The sequence below is a fragment of the Capricornis sumatraensis genome, chromosome 6, assembly GCF_032405125.1.
Source record: "Capricornis sumatraensis isolate serow.1 chromosome 6, serow.2, whole genome shotgun sequence".
NCBI classification, from domain to species: domain Eukaryota; kingdom Metazoa; phylum Chordata; class Mammalia; order Artiodactyla; family Bovidae; genus Capricornis; species Capricornis sumatraensis.
In genome coordinates this window covers 121,228,107-121,249,714 of record NC_091074.1, presented here as the reverse complement: position 1 = coordinate 121,249,714, position 21,608 = coordinate 121,228,107, and the positions used below count along the sequence as shown (strand labels likewise).

At 56.8% G+C, this 21,608-nt stretch overlaps 1 protein-coding gene across 2 annotated transcripts; it reads right to left on the bottom strand.

Moving 5' to 3' along the window:
* Positions 1-14,865: 14,865 nt before the first annotated feature.
* TMEM18 (transmembrane protein 18) lies at positions 14,866-18,723 on the bottom strand. Of its 2 annotated transcripts, none has more exons than XM_068974537.1 (5): positions 18,574-18,723; positions 17,748-17,868; positions 16,679-16,733; positions 15,447-15,540; positions 14,866-15,363 (listed from the first exon to the last, which is right to left on the bottom strand). In XM_068974537.1, exons 1-5 carry the CDS (start codon positions 18,628-18,630, stop codon positions 15,259-15,261), a joined length of 432 nt encoding a protein of 143 aa, XP_068830638.1. In that variant the 5' UTR covers positions 18,631-18,723; the 3' UTR covers positions 14,866-15,258. The 2 variants fall into 2 exon arrangements, with proteins under 2 accessions (XP_068830638.1, XP_068830639.1); XM_068974538.1 differs by having other exon boundaries at positions 17,748-17,865.
* Positions 18,724-21,608: the final 2,885 nt, after the last annotated feature.

The following is a 21,608-nucleotide window of genomic DNA, read 5'->3' as shown; positions in this document are numbered from 1 at the left end:
TTCCCGTGCAGCCTGCCATCCTGCTTAGCGAGGCCCGGGCCCCGCAGTCAGGTTTCAGACCTCGGTGAGTTCCTGATAAAACCGCCTCCCCCGCTATGGTTCACACTGCCATCCTCAATGTTCTTGCTGCTCTGCAGTCACTAATTTTAATTTAATTCCATTCTGTTTGGTTGCCTGGCCTCAGGATTGTATGGTGTCCCTGTTCCAAGTCTTGAGTCTTTCTATTTGTTTCTACTCACATTTTTAGAACCTGCTGAATTAAATGTCAAGCCAGTTGCCTTTATCTCCCTCTCAGTGTTGTGTGAATGAGTCTGTTTTCTGGCAAATGCAGTGTGAGGTTTACGCAGGCCGTAATTAAGGAATAATGGTGCCCTGAACGCACACATCTGGGTCATAAGGAGTCCCACCCTCCCCCTTCCTGCACCCCTTCCTGAAGGGTCCAGGTCTCCTGTGATATATGAGGTGCTCCTGAACATTTATTACCACAAGAGCAAAATGCATACCAAACACCTCACTATAGTAACTGCAGAGGGTTGAGATTACCTATTTAGATGAAGTACCATGAAACATTACATTTAAAATCAACTATATTTGTATTACTAAGACTTCAAATCTGCTACCTTAAACATCTGTCATTGACACAGTAAGTAAACTGAATTTTAAAGAATCACAACCTTACATTTATGTATTATTTCACAATGACTAAAATCCCTGTTACTCCATGAAATTTGTTTTAATTATTTTACGAATATAAAGAGCTTTATAACCCTATTCTTACATGCTATTTTGGCTTACTATTTAAAATTATCATTTTAGCTGTAGATGAATGTAGTTCTGCTTCACAAAATTAAAGCTCTTAGAAATATTTCCTCATGTCTACCACTTGGCATTTTCCTACTACATGTATGATATTTGTGTGTATCATGTAATATGTACACATGTATTTAAAATAAAGCCAAAGAAATCACAATTTTCTTAGCAGCTGTTACCAGTTTTCAAACCTCTCAGCTCCGTGGGGTGTTTTCCACAATTAATGCTATGGTTGGGATTAAGGCAAGGATTTTCCTGACTGATGGATGAATGGTCTTGTTGGAATCAAGAGTCTGAGAGAAGAAAATCAGATGAAACGTGGCTGATGGTCTTTCCAGCAAAGCCTGAGTTCTTTATCCTGGAGGCCAAGGTGAGGTGCCGGCCCCCCACGCCCCGGGCTTCCATGTGCCCACAGGACGCGGCCATTCCTGCAGGAGTGAAAGCCAGGCCGATGTGGGGGCTTTGGAAGCAGGTGGTGGGGGTGCAGGCCACCTGGGGTCTGATCAAGGGCCTGGCTGGGCTGGGACTCTAGGAGCTTCCAGGCACCCAGGAGTGGCAGGAACGGCTGGTCGTAGGACCCCACAGGCTCAGGCATCTGCACTCAGGGCCTCGTTCCCACCCTGATCTCTCAGAAAGTAGCTTCATTACAGGAGGTCTCCCCTTGGAGAAGACGGGGACACGTGATGCTCAGGTCTCTGCAGGTCTCTCCTAGGGGCTGGCTGTCGACAGGGCAGGAGGAAGCACCAGGTTTCAGGGAAATGAAACAGCTCTGCCCAATGACCCTTCATCCCCAGGTGGTGAGTCCACCTCCTCCCTGGGGGCTCTTATGTTCTGGAGGGAGAGGAGCCTCTCTGTCTGCACGAGGCCCGTGGCGTCATCACTCTGAGAAGAGGTGGGGGGCAGGGAACTCAACTGAGCTGGGTGGTTTATCACTAAGGAAGCAGGATCAGGCAGGAGGGCCTTTCATCTGGAGGGGACTCTGTGACCAAGGCTGAGGGTGAGAAAGACCAGGCAGCTGTTGGGGACTCGTGCCAACGGGCAGAGGGAGGTGGGGGTTCCCAGACTCGAGGAGCCCTAGGAGGCTGGACAACTGATGACTGAAATAAAGACACGGAGTGTGTGGCAGCCACCAGACCTGGAGGTGGTCACAGGGCTGAAGAGTGACCAGGGAGAGCCTGGGGAAGGAACGCCTGCAGGAGAGGGTTTCACAGAGGAGACAAAGGGGGAAATCAGAAAACGTCCAACTGGGACCCAAGAGAAGAGAACCGTCTGTCAGACCAGCCGTGTGACAGAAAGGAGCAGAGACTGGGGTAGAGACTAAAGAACAGAGACGGAATAGAGACTGGAGTAGAGACTGGGGTAGAGACTGGAGTAGAGACGGAGTAGAGACGGAGTAGAGATGGAGTAGAGACTGAGGTAGGGACAGGCCAAAGACAGAATAGAGACTGGGGTAGTAACAGGGGTAGAGACGGAGTAGAGATGGAATAGACTGGAGTAGAGACGGAGTAGAGATTGGGGTAGAGACGGAGTAGAGACTAAAGAATAGAGACTCAGGTAGAGACGGAGTAGAGACTGGAGTAGAGACGGAATAGAGACCATAGAATAGAGACAGAATAGAGACTGGGGTAGAGACAGGGGTAGAGATGGGGTAGAGACAGAATAGAGACTGGAGTAGAGACTGGAGTAGAGACTGGAGTAGAGATGGAGTAGAGGCTAAAGAATAGAGACGGAATAGAGACAGGGGTAGAGACTGGGGTAGAGATGGAGTAGAGACGGAGTAGAGACGGAGTAGAGACGGAGTAGAGATGGAGTAGAGACTGAGGTAGGGACAGGCCAAAGACAGAATAGAGACTGGAGTAGAGACTGGGGTAGTAACAGGGGTAGAGACGGAGTAGAGATGGAATAGAGACTAAAGAATAGAGACTCAGGTAGAGACGGGGTAGAGACTCGAGTAGAGACAGAATAGAGACTGGAGTAGAGACTGGGGTAGAGACTGGAGTAGAGATGGAGTAGAGACTAAAGAATAGAGACTCAGGTAGAGACGGGGTAGAGACTCGAGTAGAGACAGAATAGAGACTGGAGTAGAGACTGGGGTAGAGACTGGAATAGAGATGGAGTAGAGACTAAAGAATAGAGACTCAGGTAGAGACGGGGTAGAGACGGAGTAGAGACGGAATAGAGACCATAGAATAGAGACAGAATAGAGACTGGGGTAGAGACAGGGGTAGAGATGGGGTAGAGACAGAATAGAGACTGGAGTAGAGACTGCAGTAGAGACAGAGTAGAGACGAGTAGAGACGGAGTAGAGACGGAGCAGAGTGGAGTGGTCGGAGCTCCCTCTGGATCCACCCGGCCTGACCACTGGGTCGGCTGAGGGGGCTTCTCCAGGGCACCCCCATCTGCCCCCGGCCGAGACTCCCACCCGCCTGCTCTCCAGGGCCCCCTCCACGTGTCTGTGTTGTCACGACTTCGTCGCCGTGGCTGCAACTTTCCTCCTTTCTGCTGGGACAGAAACCCGGGTCCCTTCATCCTAGAAGACCTGCCAAGAAAGACTCTGAAATCGCCGAACAGAGGAGAAGGAGCGGAATGACCCGAATCACCAAATTCAAGCTCAGGGGTTTTAAAGCGGACTCGACCCTGCAGAAAGCCTCAACTCAAGGCCAACAGAGGAGACGGCTCGGTGCGGTAGGCGGAGACGGCGGCGCTCCCCAGCAGTGGCGGCGGAGACGGGCTTGGCTGCCTTCAGGGGCCTCCCCGATCTTTTCCGGGGAAGTGGAAAGCTGCCCTGGGCTTCTGCAACGTCCCCCTCGCCCGCCAGGGTGGGGCCGCCCGCCTGGAGCCTTGAGGCGGGGCTCGTGGGGACCGCGCTCGCGTCGCCGCGGCTGGAAGGAGAGCCGGGCCGCCGGCCGCCGGCCGCGGGTCACGCGAAGCCTGCAGCGCCCCCTGCTGGCCGCGCCCTCCACGCCCGCCGCTCCGGCTTCCGGAGCGGAGCCGGGCTCGGCGCCAAAGCCGCTCAGCCACGGGGCGGCCGCGGGGTCCGCAGGTCTCCCCTTCAGGTGAGTCTCAGCAGACGCTCCGAGAGCGGCCCCGGCCCGGACACCTGCCTGAGCATCGCAGCCCTGCGGGCTGGGAGAGCCAGTCCCTCCACGCCCAGAGCCGAGCCCTTGGTCCGCCTGGGCCCACGGGGTCTTGCCGCGCAGGCCTCCTGTGCTTGAGCTTGGGAAACGCAGACGGAGCGCCAGCGAGGTGAGCCTGGGGCCCGAACCCAGCGCAGAGCTGGGCGGCTCCGGCTGACCTCACGGCCCGGCCGGGCTGCGCCCGCCGTCGTGAGTGCCGCCTCCAGGCTCGGCTCAACTAGAGGTTACGCCTGTGTGTGGAACGCGAGCTTAAAAATGTCATTTAGAGAAACAGGAGTCAGTATCTTTCAATGCTCAGCAGAGCAGGCGTGCTTGGAGTCTGGGTTGACTGGGTTTCTTGCTGCAAGCCCGTGGGTTACCAGGTCTGAGCCCTTTGTCACAGTCAAGACGGTTGACATCCCCGTTGTTGCAAGTAAAGCACCAGAAACGTGCTGACAGGGATCACAGTAGTTTCAGTGATGAAAGTGCGAAACAGCTCAGTGAACTTTTTTTTAACCCCACCAAACCTCTTTGCTTTAAATTTCTCACACACCGACCTCTTTTTTTCCCCAGAAACACAGCTATCGCCTTTTTCTTCTTCTCACTGGACCACAGCCGCGTCCAGCAGCTCACTGAGGGCAGGGCTGCCTGCTCTCTCCGCCCTCTGGGCCAGCGTCTCTTGCAGCACTGACCCGGTGCCCACACCCTAGGGATTACTGGGTGCATCAACAGCTAAATGAAGTGAAACAAGCTTGTTACATTTACACTTCTGACACCAGATTCCAAGCGGTAGGGCTCTTCCTCGCAGCAAGCAGATCAACATAATCGGACACTGGCTGCCTGGAGTAACCTGGGGCGAAGGGTCCGGGCCACAAGACGACCCCTTCCTTAGCTGCCACTGGGCTTGCAGGTCATCTCCTGGGCTTCCCACTACCAGGCAGGGCTCCGGCTCTACTTCAGCACGTCACAATGCTACACCAGGTCCCTACAGTGGTAAGGTGACTGGGGAATCTTGACCAATATCTGTGCAAATGAAAAATGCTGCTGCTGTGTCAGTAAACAAAGGAGGCTGCAGCCATCCAGCCCCGAAACCCGCCGAAGGTGAGGCCTAAGGAGACTCAGGGTGGAGAGGGGACGCCCCCATCAAACCGTCAAGTCACCCCAGAGGGCCTAGGATGGGCAGACACAGGCCATTGGGCCCTGGCAGCCGGGGTGCAGGTTGAAAGAAAGGTGTCAGTGAGCCCGGACTTCACACCTTCTCACACATAGAAAAGGGCCAGACTCCTTACCTAGAGATGTCTCGCTTCCTTTTGTGAATAGTGATCTTTTGATGTTGCGACTAGCTGGTCTTTGTTGCAAAAACTCCTGCAGATCCTGGCTCCCCCGCTACCAACCACCACCTCTTAGGAGCGGTCCCTCAGAACCATCTGAGAGGCTGTGTCCAGGGCTCAAGTCCTCAGTTTTGTCCTCCAAATGAAGCATCATTCTCAGCTTTAAGGCTGTGCATTTGTTTCAGTCGACATACATATGCACATATTTGTGTAATAAGCACACTCACTGGAAAAGACTCTGAGGCTGGGAAAGATTGCAGGCAAAAGGAGAAGGGGCAACAGAGGACAGGATGGTTGGGTGGGATCACCGACTCGATGAGCAACCTTCCAGAGAGACTGTGAGACAGAGGAGCCTGGTGTGCTGCAGTCCATGGGGTCTCAGAGTCGGACACGACTCAGTGAGTCGGCGGCAGCAACGCGTGTCACGCAGGTCTACAAGTCACAACTGACTCTCTTTCCCGATATAGATTTGGCCAAAAAAAAAAAAAAAGTAGAGAAGAGGAGGAGCTCTGCGCGGAGCAGCGGCCCAGGCACTTCAGAGACGGGGGGTCAGAGGAGCTGATGGTGAGGCTGCTCCCCCTCTGCCCGTCTGCCAGGTCCCACAGGATCAGCAGGTGGGGCTGCATTCCCCTGGTCAGTGGGCTTGAGACGGTGCAGGTCACACTTCCTGGCAACCCCTGCTCACATCGATGAGGTAATATTTTCTAAAGGACTCTGAAATGCATCTCTAATGAATTAAGTTCAGCACACCTGCAGACGACTGAAGTAACACATACCTTTAGGCGCAATCTCGAGCTCTCAGAAACCACACATTGTTATGGGAATCAATACCCTGGTCGTTTTGTATTCCCGAAATACGGGCTTTGTGCCAAGCACATCTGTCTTGGTAGAAACAAAATCATTTTCTCCAATTTTCATGCCTTTGCCTTTGCTAAAATGCCCTTTTGAATGGATAGTTCAGCGCAAACATCTTATTTTTTTCCGTAGACTTCATTCTTCTATAGGACCATCCAGAAAACAAATGGGAAGAACTACTCTAACTCTTTGGTAAATATTTACTGGACACAACTCCAGCTGCCATGGAAATGTACGTGTGTGTTTATGGCACACATACGCAATGCCGCAAGTCCTCGGTCTTAACTAGAAGCGCTTTCTATTTGAGTCTTGGTATAATCTGGTCCATTCCTTCATGGCAATTGTTACCTGGTTAGATAATATACAAGCATTTAAAGAGATGATTAAAATCGAAATGACATGTGCTAATGTTTGATGAACAATGCCAGTGTGCTGCAGCCCAAGGGAAATGTGCGTGTCCCATGATGTTCCCCAATTTCTGCTGAAACATGACGGGTGGGTATCGGCCATCCCTTTCCCAGCTGAAACTTAGGCCCAGACAAGTCACCTCTGACAGATGGCCCAGCTTCAGGAGGAGCGTCAGCAGTGGTGGCGGGGGTGAAGGCAGAGGGGCAGGCGGGCGGCATTTAACCTAAGATTTAAAGACCCAGGGTGTAGCGAGTGTGGAAGGGTTCTGTTGGGTCCTGTCCGGTCTGGCTTGGTGCTGCCTGGGTCAGCCCGAGGGACTCGGGCCCTGGCCCGGCCACCTGCAGCGCCCCGGCCTGCGTCTCTGCAGAGATCTCGGCATCTCTCCCAGGGGAGCCTGGCCTCGGGAAGCTGCAGCTGGAGCCCCCGGGCCCCATGGGCCTCCCTTCGGGGGGCCAGCCCGTTGCCGTGGGAGCGGGAGCAGCAGTGACACCTCACAGTCTCTCGTCGATGGCGGGCGTTTCCTCCTCGGTCCCCTGTGGCTGCGGGGAGGGTCTGCGTCCACGGCCCTCACGTGGACAGGGAGGTGAGCGGGCCCTCTCCCTCTAGGTCGTGATCATGAGACTGTCCAGGGGGCCGACCAGACCCCCGACCCCCAAAGGCTGGACTCCACCGAGGGTGTCACCCTGCACCCACCTCCCGCAGCCTGGAGGCACGGTGTACATGGCGCCCCAGGTCGTGTGGACGGCCATCGGGCAGTGAGTCCGGGAGAGCCTTCCTCTCTGGGCACCGTCCGCAGAGGCCGCGGGGAGGACAGCTTCCCAGCAAGGCTGCTGTCCCGTCTTCCCTGCTCTGAGCCCATTAGAGCTTCGCGTGATACCAAATCATGGGAAACTCTAAGTGTTCGGACGATTTGTTTACGTGGGTGGATGCAATCGAATCGATAGCAGGTGTGCCCAGAGTCCGGGGAGTGATTTTCTGGAATGGATTCTGAAATTTCTGCCGCCCGGGGGGTGGGCGTTGTCAGGCCGTGTGATGAAGTGTGGGTCAGTTAGAGAGCTCGGTGCTCTAAATCAATGCCACATGACGGTCTGCTCAGGCCGCTGAGCAGCGCATGGTTCTTAAAGGGCCTTGACAAATGGGACTTAGCGGCCTGTTTCCCCTGCCTCAGGCCCAGGATGAAAAGGTGATTCTGCAGAGTCCAGATTTCACATCAGTCATGCTTTGGCCCTGGGGCTGCAATGGGTTTAGCTTCTCAGGGGTCCACCACCCACTCCATGTGGTACCAAGGGGCCCCGGGAGCTGGTTCTGTTCCCTTCAGACTGCTCCGAGCAAAGAACCTGGCAGTGTCGACAGAAAACCAGGGTTGAGCTAAATAACTGTGGGGAAAGAGCAAATTAGACAAGATGGTCGGCCTCTCGCCCCGCGATCAGTCAGTGTGGTCCTGCAACAGCTGGGATCACTCACAGTGCTGAGCGTGTGCGTCGCCGTGTACCCCTTCGGCCACGGCCACGTCTGTCTGTAAGCGTATATACGCTCCACTGAAAAGCCCCTGAAGCTGCGTTCCGTCTGTGTCCACCGGGTCAGCCCCGAGAGGCGGGAACGCAGCGTGTCCGCTGCTGTGGCTGCAGCCCCAGTTGGGAGAGTAGACGTGCCTGCAGCTCCCACGGCCCCTCGAGAGTTCTCCCAGCTTCCCCGCTCGTGCCTGCCCGCCCTGTTCAGCAAACAGTGTGAACAGGGAGACAACTGGCATAGTCGGCAGGACCAGCGAGACAAGAACCAACACTTGTCTCAACTCGAGAATCATCCTGGGGCCCGCCGAGTACTAGGCCTTCTGACCCTGCTCAGACTTGTGTCCGTGCAGGATGAACAGTGAGAGGAACTTTAGGGGGAGATGGACCATGAGACCCTCTCTGGCCCCAAAGTCCAGAGCTTTCCCACGAGCCTTCCCTGCTGAGACTGTTTCTGCATGTGCTCGGAAAGGCTTTGCTGGTTGTTGAAAGTGTAAGTTGCTCAGTTGTGTCCGACTCTTTGCGACCCTGTGGACTACACCATCCATGGAATTCTCCAGACTGGAATACTGGAGTGGGTAGCCTTTCCCTTCTCCAGGGGATCTTCCCAACCCAGGGATTGAACCCAGGTCTCCCACATTGCAGGCAGATTCTTTACCAGCTGAGCCACAAAGGAAGCCCGGTTGTTGAAGGGATTTCATCCAAAATGATATAAAACAAGGCCGGGTGAGGAGATGCCACTGAAGACGCAGACTTAGCTCGTGGGGTGCAGAGCCAGGACCTAGGGGTGACCTGTGTTGCCCTCTGAGGGCCCGGGAGGGTGAGCCAAGGCGGTGCTACCAGGGTCCTCCACGAGGCTCCCGCGGAGGCAGGACAGCCCTGTGAGAACCTGGCCGCAAAGCAGGGATAGTTCTGAGGCAGGAAATGGGCCAGTGGCTCACTTTTCATTATGGGGCCGTCCAGGCTCCCAGTCCACTTGGCCAGACCTCAGCACGCCGCAGGCCCCCTGGGGCTCAGCGCTTTGCTCCGAAAGTCAGTGTCCAGATGCCTCACAGGACGTTGCCTGCGCTGAGCCTTGTGCCGCCAGAAGCCCTCGGCTGGGGTCACTCGGACTCGTGGGCGGGTGGCCCTCCCGCCTCCTGGGCACAGGGAACTGCCTTTGCGTGTGGCCTCTTTCCTGATGCTTCTCACACCAGAGACCCTGCGCCCCTCTGTCCCCGCCAGCACCCACCTTCTTGTGGACCTGGCGGCATCTCTTCCAGAGTCTTCAGCCAGAGCCCTGGTCCTTCTGCTTCCTGCACATGGACCCTTGAGCATCTGGGCTGCGCTGGAGCAGCGGGCACCAGGGACATTCCCGCCAGGGACGAGCCCCAGACAGGAGCCGACTCCTTCAAGCATCCACACCTAGGAAACGAGAGAAGCAGCATCCAGGTGCAGGCACATTGTCTAAAGGGCGACTGGGCATTTGCCTGCAATCATTCTACTGCAAACTATGGCTTACTTGACATTAAATGGGATTTTTTTTTCTTCAAAGTTGAACTTGGCAGAAATTCACTAAAAATGCTAGCTATACTCCTAAACCACAGGGAACATAAATCATTGAAATCAGAAGTGTTTCCAAGGAAATTGCCATTTAATTTTCTGAAAAGCAAGCGAAATACAATAACAGGTATGATTTCCCCTTCAGTCAAAGGGGGTCAGTGGTGGGGAGACTGGGACCCTTCAGCCTGAAGGGGACCCCCTCAGGGTCAGGCTGCACTGGCCTGTGAAGGGGTCTGCGGAATCAAAACCTTGTTGGGGGCGATACCGTGGGTGAGCCTGACTCATCAGGTGGGACTCCAGGAAGCCCTGAGGCAGCAGGTGGGGCCGGGGGACCCCGAATCTGCCACCAGCCCAGCACACAAGCATGGTGACACCGCGGCCTGGATGAGACCCAGCCTCAGGACCTGAAATGAGACCCGGGCACAGCTTTCGGAGCTCACACCGCAATGTCTGTTTTGCAGAGAAGCCTAAAGTGAAGTCGCTCAGTCATGTCCGACTCTTTGCAACCCCATGGACTGCAGCCTACCAGGCTCCTCTGTCCATGGGATTTTCCAGGCAAGAGTACTGGAGTGGGGTGCCAGTTCCTTCTCCAGGGGATCTTCCTGACCCAGGGATTAAACCCGGGTCTCCCACTTTGCAGGCAGACGCTTTACCCTCTCAGCCACCAGGGAAGCCCAACTAAGGCAGCTGCTAAAACTTGAATTATCTGCTGTCATTTCCCAGCAAAATTCTCTGCAACCGCTGCAGTACAAGTGAGAGCTGGGTGTTAGCGTCAGGGTGGCCGTGCTGTCCCCGGGCCGCCCTCGGGGCACAGGCCTCTAATGAACCCCCGGCTCGGCCACACCCTCCTGGTTCTCCGACGCCTCATCCCGAGGGAGCTGGGGCTGCGGGTTTTCCAGCCAGGACTGCAAGAGGAAGGGAACTGGAAAACTACAGACCGTGTAGTTGGGATGCTGTGGGTCGGAGGAGGCCAGGGCTGCAGAATCTAGCTCCAGCGTGAGAATGAGGCGCCGGGACTCACCGGGCGGAGGAGAGGGCGAGAGGGGGTACAGAGTCCCAGCAGCCCTGCTCGCGGCACGCGTCCAGAACAGGCAGCATTAAAGCGGTTGGGCCGTGAAGGCAGGACGCCGACCCCTCTGAGGGCAGGGGGCTCCCGAGACGGCAGTGCACCCCTTCCAGGAGCCCTCTCCTGCGAGACCATCCTTGATGAGGACAAAGCGGGGTCGGCTCTGGGGACGACGGTCAGCGCGGTCTCGCTCTGAGCTTATAGGACCCCTGAGGCCCCTGGAGTCTGGTGCTGAGTTCACACGGCCTGCACCCATGGTGGAGAGAAGGCCCCTCGCCAGTTGGCAGGGGCTCCGCACACAGGCCGTGTTAAATCTCCGGGTGTGCAGTGACGCGTCTGCGCCGCTCGCTTGCTCCTGACTGTGTCCTCGGGCTCAGCATGAGTCTGTCTGGCCGTCCGCCTCGCCCTCCGCCGGGAGAGAGCTGGCCATGGGCCCGCCCCTCGTCCTGAGGGAGAGGCTGCCCTGGGCGGGAGCGGTGGGCACAGCCAGGCCTGTCGGAGGAGCTTCCAGAAGCAACAGGTCATTGTCCAGGGCGGGGCAGCTTCGGCGCCGGCGTAGACTCCAAAATGCCCAAGCAAGCCAAAGACGAAAACAGCGAGACAAGCTGGCGTGTTGTGTGCTGTCATGGAGACACACTGCTTTCTCCCCAGCCTGCAGCTTGGGTTGTTACCCACAGCAAACTGTACGTAAACTCTGGATTTCTAGCCCCTTTATTGTGACACGAACAACTAAACCAGCTTTTACGATGTTTTGAGGTTGAACCTTGGGAAAATTCCAAATCATATTTTCTTTTAGGGTTGATCAAACATTGTATGGTCTTTCCCTGCAGTGACAACTGTTGGCATCTAAGGCGACAGCGGCGGGGGGTGAGGGCGGGGGAGGGTCTGCGGCTCCGGAGACTGTGGCCCCCCCTCCTCTGCTCGCTAAGACCCCTGGGCCCCGGCTGCGCCCCTGCTCCGCGAGCCCCGCTGGCGGAACAGAATCCGGATCCAGGCGGCGTCGCAGGTGCGCCTGCGTCTCTGCAGCCTGTCCTCTGCCTCCACGGCTGCTTCTCACCCACTGACAGTTCCAACTACTGGCCTGCCTTCCAGTTTTAGAGTAGAAAAAGAAGGGAAACTGGGAGCGTCTCTAGGCGAGAACTGGACTCAACGCGCGGAAGCGTTTCCCGGGGCCCAGCTGGCAAGCGCTGCAGCGCCCCCTGGAGTCGCGCGTGCAGACGCGCCCGGAGCCGGGGACCCGCTCCACCTGCCGCCTTAGGCGGCTGGACCCGCGGAGACCGCGCCTCCTCGCCCCCTCGCTGGGCACCCGGGAGCGGGGAGGCTGAGAATTCAGACCGCCCGGCGTCTCCACGCGAGCCTGAGGAGTAGACCAGGCCATGTACCAGCAGCCGAGCGAGAGCAGGGGGGGAAGCTTCACACCCATCGGGCGTCTTGACCCTGGCTGTGATCTTATAAATAAGGCAGGTATCTCACAAGGGTAACAAATCCAGAAAAAGTCAGTGCGCTGGCCGGACACGCACGCCCCCAGACAAGTTCAGAGATCCAGGAGTCAAGCCTGCCTGTGACCCCAAAGACCCTGCACACTGGGTCCTGCTTCCCAGGCAGGGCCGTGGCGTGCGGGAACGCCCTGTGCGGTGGCCGGGATCTCACAAGGCAGGGACCCTCCAAGGGCGCCTGGGGGCTGAGACGCAGCACAGCGAGGCCCCACCCTGGGCGCGCGGCCCGCACGCAGGCGCCTCCAGGAGCACCCAGCTGTTCATGATCACGTGCTCCTTGCTAGCCCCTGTGCAGTGACGCAGGGAGCGCCGCAGCAGGGTTCTGCGGCTTATTCCTCATTATAAGTTAACTGTGCAAGAGTTTTAATTTGCTGGGGGCAGAATCGACCGCTCAGCCCACATGCACCCCAACTTGCAGCCTCTGTCCGTTTCCCGTGTTTCGGTTGTTCCAGCCGAGGAGGAGACTCCAGGCGGTAGGCAGTGGGTGCTCTGCACTGGTCAGGCACACCCCTCAGCTGGCAGATGGGTCCCCTGGTCACTAAACCCAACCCGAGCAGGCCATTAGTCACAAAAGTGAGGTGACGACTGGGCGTTCTGCTGCAAAAAGGGAACAAACCCCTCCCTCCCCACATTTCTACTAAACTATGTCAAAATTTTAAATCTTCATATAATACATCAAGCATGTTTTCAGAGATTCTTGGATAAACTTCTATGCTGTCAAAATATAAACTGCCTGAATTTACAACTTTAATTTTGCAACTTTTACCATTAAATGCTTGTAACTTCAACACTGAAGTCTGACTTCCCTTACATTGAATTTTGTTTAAATAACTATCAGTAACTGCTTGCAGAGCATAATTTAAAGAGCGAAAAGCCTATCTTGAGTAACTTCACGGCAACGCCTTGTGTTTCCCATGGTTTGCACGATGATGCTCAGCAGGCAAACCTGTCAGGAAGACACTGGTCCTGGCGTCCCATCCATGGGTGCCTGCTGAGCTGCAGGGACGCGGCAGGCGGCCGCCAAGTGCAGCGCAGTTTGCTCACAACAGCCACAGGCACAGCGTCATCTTTACAGTTTTGCTTATTTCACGTAACCAGGAACCAAATCCACACCCTTTTGCTCAAGCTTTGGGGTGACACAGGGCTGTAGGAAGCCGTGACTGGGGATGTGCCTTCCTTCACTGACCAAGACCCCCAGCACAGCGAGCTCGTGCACCCCAAACCCTCTAAAGGGGGCCACAGACGCACACTTCAGACCAAGTGCTGAAGGGTCAGGCACAATTCTGGCTTGTAGGACTTCCCCAAGCAGCAGGACAGTGTTAACACTGCGATTTAAGCCTCTGAATATGAACTTACTAGAAACAGTTAAAAAGTAAAAGTTTGTGTTTGCGAAAACAAAATATAACTATTTTAGAACAGACTGCACACACCAGTGAATGAAAAGGTCCATGCCACGCCTTTAGGTTGATGAGTCATTAACACCAAAGTTAACCATATTATTACACTATTATCACAGGGAAACGACAACTTAGTCCCATATTAAGACAAGCTGAACAATCAGACACTGAAAATGCCCCCATAGCCTCCCTGGCTTCCACGGGGCCGAAGCCGGGATGTTCCCATCTGTGTGTCCTGTCCCCAGGGCCCCGGCCTGACTGTAGGTCTGCAGGGGACCAGCCATCGTCTGGGCTCACAGGAACTGGCCAGCTCGGTCCTGCGCTCAGAGGACTGCTTTGGACGCGGCGGACTCCTCTGAAGCCAGGATATGATTAAGCACCCTCAACGGGTAATTCTCAGAAACGCACAGAGAGGCACGCTGCCAGGCACAATGAGCTTAAAATCTGGCTTCACGTGATGGGACGTTTTTAAGTCAATGTTTAAAATGTTCCTTACAGAAGTCTAAGAGATGGACAGGTCAGAAGCCCCAGAGACGCATCGAGCAAGGTCTGTGCACGTGGACCGTCACTCGGTCAGGTCCAACTCTTTGTGACCCCAAGGACGGTAGCCCAGCAGGCTTCTCTGTCTGTGGAGGTTTCCAGGCAAGAATACTGGAGTGGGTTGCTATTTTCTACTCCAGGAAGTTCTATTCACTTCTAAAACTAATGTCAAAATTCAGGAAACTGTTTCTCTACTGAGAGTTTGTAACTGTCTATAAAAACTTTATCTGGATTCAAAATGTAATTTCATAATCTGTCAAAGTGTCACCTTTTGAACTTCTAAATATAAATACTTTCATATGAACAAATATGATTTTTTGAAATTTGTAAAGTATATTTCAGTTCAGTTGCTCAGTCATGTCCAACTCTGCGACCCCATGGACTGCATGCAGCACACCAGGCCTCTCTGTCCATCACCAACTCCCGGAGCTCGCTCAAACTCATGTCCATCACATCGGTGAGGCCATCCAGCCAGGCTTCAGTTAACGTGTTAAAATTATGATAACCACGCACAAGCAACCCAAACCCAGGAGCCAACGGCATCGTCCCTCCTGAGGGCTGTGCTTGGACAGGGGGCCCTCTGCTCGGCGGCCAGCCTCCAGCTCCAGCTCCAGACAGGACAGGAGCCACAACCTCCCGCACAGAAGTCTGTTCACAGGGGAACCGCGCCTGCTCCAGCCGCCCTGAGAGGGCCCGCCCAGGGCACCAAAGGGGACAGAGAGGGGAAGCACAGAGACACAGCGTCTGTATTTGCCACAGAAACTGTTTACTTGTAACAGTCCTTCCTGAAAGCAACACCAGGGGCTCATCCAACCACCGCCTCCATGGACCCGACGTCTCCAACTGGACGGAGGGCAGGTGGCCCCTCGTGTTCTGTCCAGTGGCCACACCACCAGGAGAGGCCACCACCGAGCAGACAGACCAGGGTGACGGGTCTGCCCAGGCGTGGGCACTGCCCCTCGCTCAGGCCCTGTCGCCAGGTGGACAGGGCATCTGATAGCTCACACCAGGCATGGGGGGCTGTGGACACATGGCCTCGGGAGGGCTCTGCGCTGCTGTTTGTCCAGTTTAACTGGAGCGACCGGCACCGCTCAGGCCCGGCGTGCACGCAGGGCGTGGTAGGCTGCGTCTGTCCTCACAGCGTGTTTGCGTGTGTTCCAGGGGATGAGAAGACGCCTGAGCGGAGCGGTCACTCCTCCTTGGGCCGCGCCCGCGCCCGCGCCCGCGCCCGCCGCTGCTCCCGTAAGCTCCGCAGGTCGGTCATCACCGCCAGGGTCTTGCGCACCCACAGCACCTGGAAAGAACCGTGCAGACGCGGTCAGAACTGGCCCTGCGTCAGTGGAGGAGGACGGTGCGGGCAGCCCGTGAGGCACGTACCACGATGGCCAGGGCGTTGAGCAGCAGCGGCGTGGAGAACACGAGGGAGATGAACGTGCCCCTCGAGTCGAAATACTGGTGTTTGGAGAACAATCTGTTTCAAGAAGGATTTACAGGTCACCGGCTGTCACAGACAGCATTCCTGCGACTTTATCTCACAGAGTCTCGGCAAGCCCACCTCTCACTGGGGGCAGGATGGCCCCTCTGGGACCGCCAGGACCCCCACTCCCACACCACCCAGGACCCCGGCAGGAGCCGCTGAGCACAGGAGGACAAGATGATCAGAATCGCCGCTGCACTGGGGAGAGCTCAGAGTCCCATGTCTGATGCGACCTTCCTGACCCCGCAGAGGGACGACCCCAGCCCCTCTGGAGAGCAGCGGCCTACACCCAGGCCCTCTGGGGGTGGGCAATGCGCACGGGGCCTCCCGGGGGGCGGGGGCGGGGCAGCAAGCCCAAACCAGGCTGCCCTCCAGGGTCTCAGGGATGACGGACACTCAGGTCACGAACTCAGGCACGCAGCGCAGCTCTGGGTCACAGGGCACAGAGCCCTGCAGAGCGGGGCCCAGGCCGCTGAGGGCTGCTCGGGAGGCGTGTGTCCTGGTCAGAATCAGGAGGCAAAGTGGGGAGGACGGGCCGTGTGGGCAGAGGGCAGGCTCTGCACCGGCGGCGGGGCCGGGGCGGGACTGCTCGGGGCCCCTGGGGTCAGGCCGAGGGCAGACCCGGAAGCAGGGTGCAACCGGGGCAGCATCGCCCTCAGGGAAGGGCGGTGCTGGGGGTGCTGTGCTGCCCTCCCGACCGGGTCAGCCTCCCTCCTGACCTGAGAAGGCAGAAAAAGCAGCTGCGACCCCCCAGGGGCAGAAGGCTGGGGAGTGGGTCTGCAAGGTGGCGGGGTCAGGGGAAGTGTGTTCCCGGACAGGGACCCAGCCACCCAGGCGTGTGCGCAGGGAAGGACACACAGGCGAGGAGGGGGCGGCTGGTGTCCTGGAAACCCGGGACCCCGCGTTTTCAGGACCAAGGACACCAAGTAAACCACGGGAAGGTCACGAGCTCCCCATCACGAAGGAGTGCGCTTCTGGACAGCAACCACCCCGTCTCACAGTCTCACAGCGGAGGAGTCTGGGGTGGGGCAGGGCGGAAGTCTTTGTAAACAGGAGCTGCATGCCGCCTGAGGGCGCCCTACAGCGGACAGGGGTGGTTTCAGACACAGTCCACGTGCCCAGGACCGCTTACCTCCAATTCATCGCCGCCACTTCATTGATGTACTCGGCACAGTAGACCAAGGTCACTGAGGAGAAAGAACCCCGGGTGAGAAGTCAGAGGGCGGCCGACCACCACAGCCTACACATCCTTAGGAAGAGAGCGCTTCAATCGTAAGAACAAGGCCGCGCTACGCGGCTCGGGAGCCTGTCTGTCCAGTGCGTTCCTCACGAGGGCCCCTCGCAGACTGGAGGAAGTCCTCCCCGGCCTGGCGCACTCCTCACTGCGACGCAGGCCCCCGGATAACCTCCCGCCTGGCACACGGTCAACTGAAACATCACCTTTAACATGAATTTTTACATTTTGTTAAACTACAAGAAAAACCTTCAGTGTCTTCCCAACAGCTGCAAGATTAAGAGCCCAGCCCAGCCTCTGAGGCCCTGGCCCACCCTACCTATCTGAACACTCGTCTAGCTCATCAACATCAGACACGTGCTTCTCTGACAACTGACCCAACACCGACTCTGTCACCCCGGTGCTCTCACGGGTGCCTTCGCCCCCACGTGCCAGCCAGACACCTGTTCCTTGTCTCACCTAAAGAAAAAGAGATTTTTCTCTCTTTTTATGCCCCACACCGGGACTTCATTTCCTCTGTGAAATTTTCTCAATGATCCCACACAACTCTGTCCCTTCCCTAAATCTCGATGGACCTTATAAGCACAGATCTTACACTGCAGATCTTATATTTCTTGCCCTGTGTGCAGCTCCCAGAGCAAGCTGAGAGGCTAAGCCCACAGAGGGGGGCCCAGAGTCAGCGTCCCAGCAAACACAGCTCCTGTTTGCGTCACCAGTATTCAGCACCCTCCTGGGAGCACGGTAGGTACTTGAAAGACTCCTTTCAAGTCCAATATCCAAAATGACGTTTATTTTTATAGGAACCAAAAGTGAAATACGGGAGTGGCCTGAAATCAGAGAGAGGAGGATGGGGAGGCCTTGCAGATGCTTCTACATATCATGAGGCTGCAGAGGGAACACCCCCCCCCCCCAACCCCCGATCCCGGCAATCGGAACCCTGAGCAGCGGGCCGGCTGATTCTACTCACCCAGGCACAGGAAGTGCCCCACCTGCAGCCTGTACCGCTGGGATGAGAAGCAGGTGAGCAGCAGGCAGAGCACGTGGAAGACAGCCAGCCCCACGAGCCAGGGCTCCGTCCAGTCCGTCTGCTGGAGGACAAACAGCAGAAGCAAGTCAGGGTCCTCTCGCACTGGGGCTAGGCATGCGCCCCCACCCAGGGACCGTCGCTCATGTCCCTGCAGGACTGTCCACACAGCACTGAGGGCTTCCCTGTTTGTCAAGCACAGCTTCTAGCTGGGAGAACCTAAGGACTTTCCATTCTGGGAGAGAAGACAGGGAAGCCTGGTTCTGGAATGCACCAGGTCCCCGCGGAGGTAAGGCTACAACTCCTATTTCAGCTCCCTAGACCAGTGATTAAAGCCTCGGAAAATCTGGGCTGCCCTCCAAACAGCGCTAGACCTCAGGTCAGCTAAACTCTAGGGGTGGCTGGTCCGCACCCTTAAACTAGGACCCCCTCCCGGAGGCTCAGGTCTCCCGCGGGTAAGGGGCTGGAGTCGAGGCTCGCGCCTGCCCCTTGCCCACTGCGGGTCCTCGCGTCCAAGCCCAGATCGGGCCCCTTCCCTGCGCCGCGCAGCAACCCCGCCCATCGCGGGGCCCCGTCCCAGAACGCCCCGCCCCTAACCCGGGCCCCGCCCACCTGGGTCACGCCCCTGCCGGGCCCCACCCCTAACCCGGACCCCGCCCCCCAGGCCCCGCCCCGGAACGCCCCGTCCGGCGCCGCGGGGGTCCTTGTCGGAAAATTCCGAGCGGCCCTCTGCGCCAGCGGCCGAAGTGGCGGAAAGGCGGCGAGTTACCGTGATCACGGCGGGGATGCTGACGGGGAACCTGCTGACTGAGAATGCGGATGGCATCGTCCCCAGAAAGGCCCAGTCTCACCACCTTTTCGTCTTCCCGCCCCGCCCGGATAGGACAAGGAAGTCCTTTAACGTCCTCTCGCGATATTTCCCACTTGTCGCGAGACCTACTGTGCCTGGAAGTGGGAGGGAGGCCCGCAGGCAGGCAGGCATCCCGCCATCTCGCGATGTCTGTAGTGCCGCGTACCGGGTCCAAATCTCGCGGTACTCCGTGGCGTTGCAGTAACGTGAGGGAGGTAACGGGCAGACGCCGGGTTTTCTCCACAGCGGTCGGTGCGGGCTCTGGTTCTGCGGCGTGTGAGCGCACCAGGTCGCGTCGGTGCTCCTGCTCTGCGTCTGCGGACAGCACCCCTCTGTCCGGGAGTGCTCCAGGCAGGAGCACCGGGGCGGTCGCCAGGCCCTCCTCCACGGGGTTTTCCCGACCCGGGGACCGAACCTGCGGCGCCTGCACTGCAGGCCGCCGGTTTACCGCGGAGCCACCGCTCCTGGGAGCGGGAAGGACTGGGGGCGTCCCGCCTTCTCACTGCTCAGCTCCCGGGGCCAGGCTTCGGAGTGGGTGTCGCGCAGTAGTGGTGTGGCCTCTGGGAGACAGGAATGACCCGGACCCTTGAGGACACAGGACGGTGATCCGAACCCCGGCCCGCAGAGGACACTGACTTGGACCCTGGGGGACCAAAGGTCGGGGGAGAGTGACCTGCATAGTCTCAAAATGAACTTCCCTCTGGGTCCTTCTCTTAACTGGCTTCAGTCAAGCTTCACGGAAAGGCTGAGTGGTGGGGGCGTGAAAGTCGCTCAGTCGTGTTTGACTCTGCCACCCCCTTTAACCAGCCTGCCAGGCTCCTCTGTCCATGGGGTTCTCCAGGCGAGAATACTGGGCAGCCATACCCTTCTCCAGGGGACCTTCCCTGCCCAGGGATCGAACCCAGGTCTCCCGCATTGCGGGCCACAGTCTGAGCCACGAGGGAAGCTGAAAATCCTGCTCCTCAACCACTCGGTGGGGTGGACGTTATGGACTCACTTCACAGTGAGAAAACAGACTCAGAAAAGTAAATCCCCTGCCCGGGGAGAGAGTTAGAGTGTGGGTGAGACTTGGCTGGTTCCGTGGCACAGACTGCCGGATGCCTGCCCCACCAGCCTCCTCCTGGGCCTGGTCTAATGAGAAACACTTCTCTAGATCAGTTCAGTCGCGTCCAACTCTGCAACTCCATGAACCGCAGCACTCCAGGCCTCCCTGTCCATCACCAACTCCTGGAATTTACCCAGACTCATGTCCATTGAGTCGGTGATGCCATCTAACCATCTCATCCTCTGTCGTCCCCTTCTCCTGCCCTCAATCTTTCCCACCATCAGGGTCTTTTCAAATGAGTCAGCTCTTCATATCAGGTGGCCAAAGTATTGGAGTTTCAGCTTCAGCATCAGTCCTTCCAATGAACACCCAGGACTGGTCTCCTTTAGGACGGACTGGTTGGATCTCCTTGCAGTCCAAGGGACTCTCAACAGTCTTCTCCAACACCACAGTTCAAAAGCATCAGTTCCTCGGTGCTCAGCTTTCTTCACAGTCCAACTCTCACATCCATACATGACCACTGGAAAAACCATAGCCTCGACTAGACAGACCTTTGTTGACAAAGTGATGTCTCTGCTTTTTAATGTGCTGTCTAGGTTGGTCATCACTTTCCTTCCAAGGAGCAGGCGTCTCTTAATCTCATGGCCGCAGTCGCCCTCCCCAGAGTAGTGCTGTGGATTCAATGCCTGATTCTCTTCCCAAATATAACCTGGTCCCTGAATTCATTTCTCCAACAACTTTGCAGGCCAGTGGTCTGACCTGAGATGACTGATGTTCGGGTCTGAGGGCAGATGTGGCTCTTCTCTCGGTGGAGCTGGAGCTGTGGGGTGAGGGCCAGCAAGGCTGTGACTGTCCACCCTCACGTGTGTCCGTGTGAGGATTCTGTCAGGAGATGGGGCTCTTTGGGAGTAAGAATCTGCTGTCCTGCAGTGACCACTCTTTCTCTGATGCTGGACGTTTCATGCTCAGTGTTTACTCCCCTGACCTGTCAGGGAGATGGTTTGGAAAAATCAAAGACTTCAAAGGCAGTATTTCTCCTTTCTAATGATGGCTTCCTATGCTAGGGCATAGAGATCAGGCTCTAGGCTTCCTGCCGACGCTGGCTTCTGCAGCGTTGCTCGAGAAAGGTAGAGACAGCGTGACTGACAGTGTCTGAGGCGGGCCGGCCTCATGCCTTTAGCAGCTGCTGCTCCTCTGATTCCCTGACAACCTGCCCCAGGAAGTGACCGGGTCAGCTCTCCGGTCCCCTGTCCCCTCAGGGCGCTAGCTGCCTTCAGAGCAGCCACAGGTGAGTTTCTCTAGAGTCTAGAACTGGTGGAGAAGGCATGTGCATGTCAACTGAAAAATAATGCACAGCCCAAAAGCTGAGAATGGTGTTTTATTTGGCAGACAAAACTGAGGACTTAAGCACAGAATTCAACCTCTCAGAGGGCTCTGAAGGACTGCTCCCTAGAGGTGTGGGAGGAGCCAAGATATAGAGGTATGTTTCCACAAAGGCCAGGTAGTCAGAACATCAAAAGATTGCTATTAATTAAAGAAAACTAGACATCGCAATTCAGGGAATTTGGCCCCTTTCTACGAATGGGCAGGCGGAAGAGTCTGGGCCCACTGACGTCACCCCGTTGATGTGCACTCCAGCTTCCTGGGCCTGGCGTCCTGGGCTCTCACCCTGAGTCTGCCCGGGGTCCCTTCGGGTGTCCCGCGTCACCCTTTCCTCCGCTTCGGCTCATGCAGGGGAGGGGAGGGGAGGGTGGATGGCCAGCAGGGGTCAGGAGCCCGAGGCCCCGCTCAGGGCCTCCTCCTCACACCCAGCTTCCAGGGGCTGTTAGTGGCTTGCAAGTTACCACATTCTCGCGTGCTCAGTTTAACTTTTCTTCAGTTACTGCTTTAAGATCTTGTCATTGCAAGA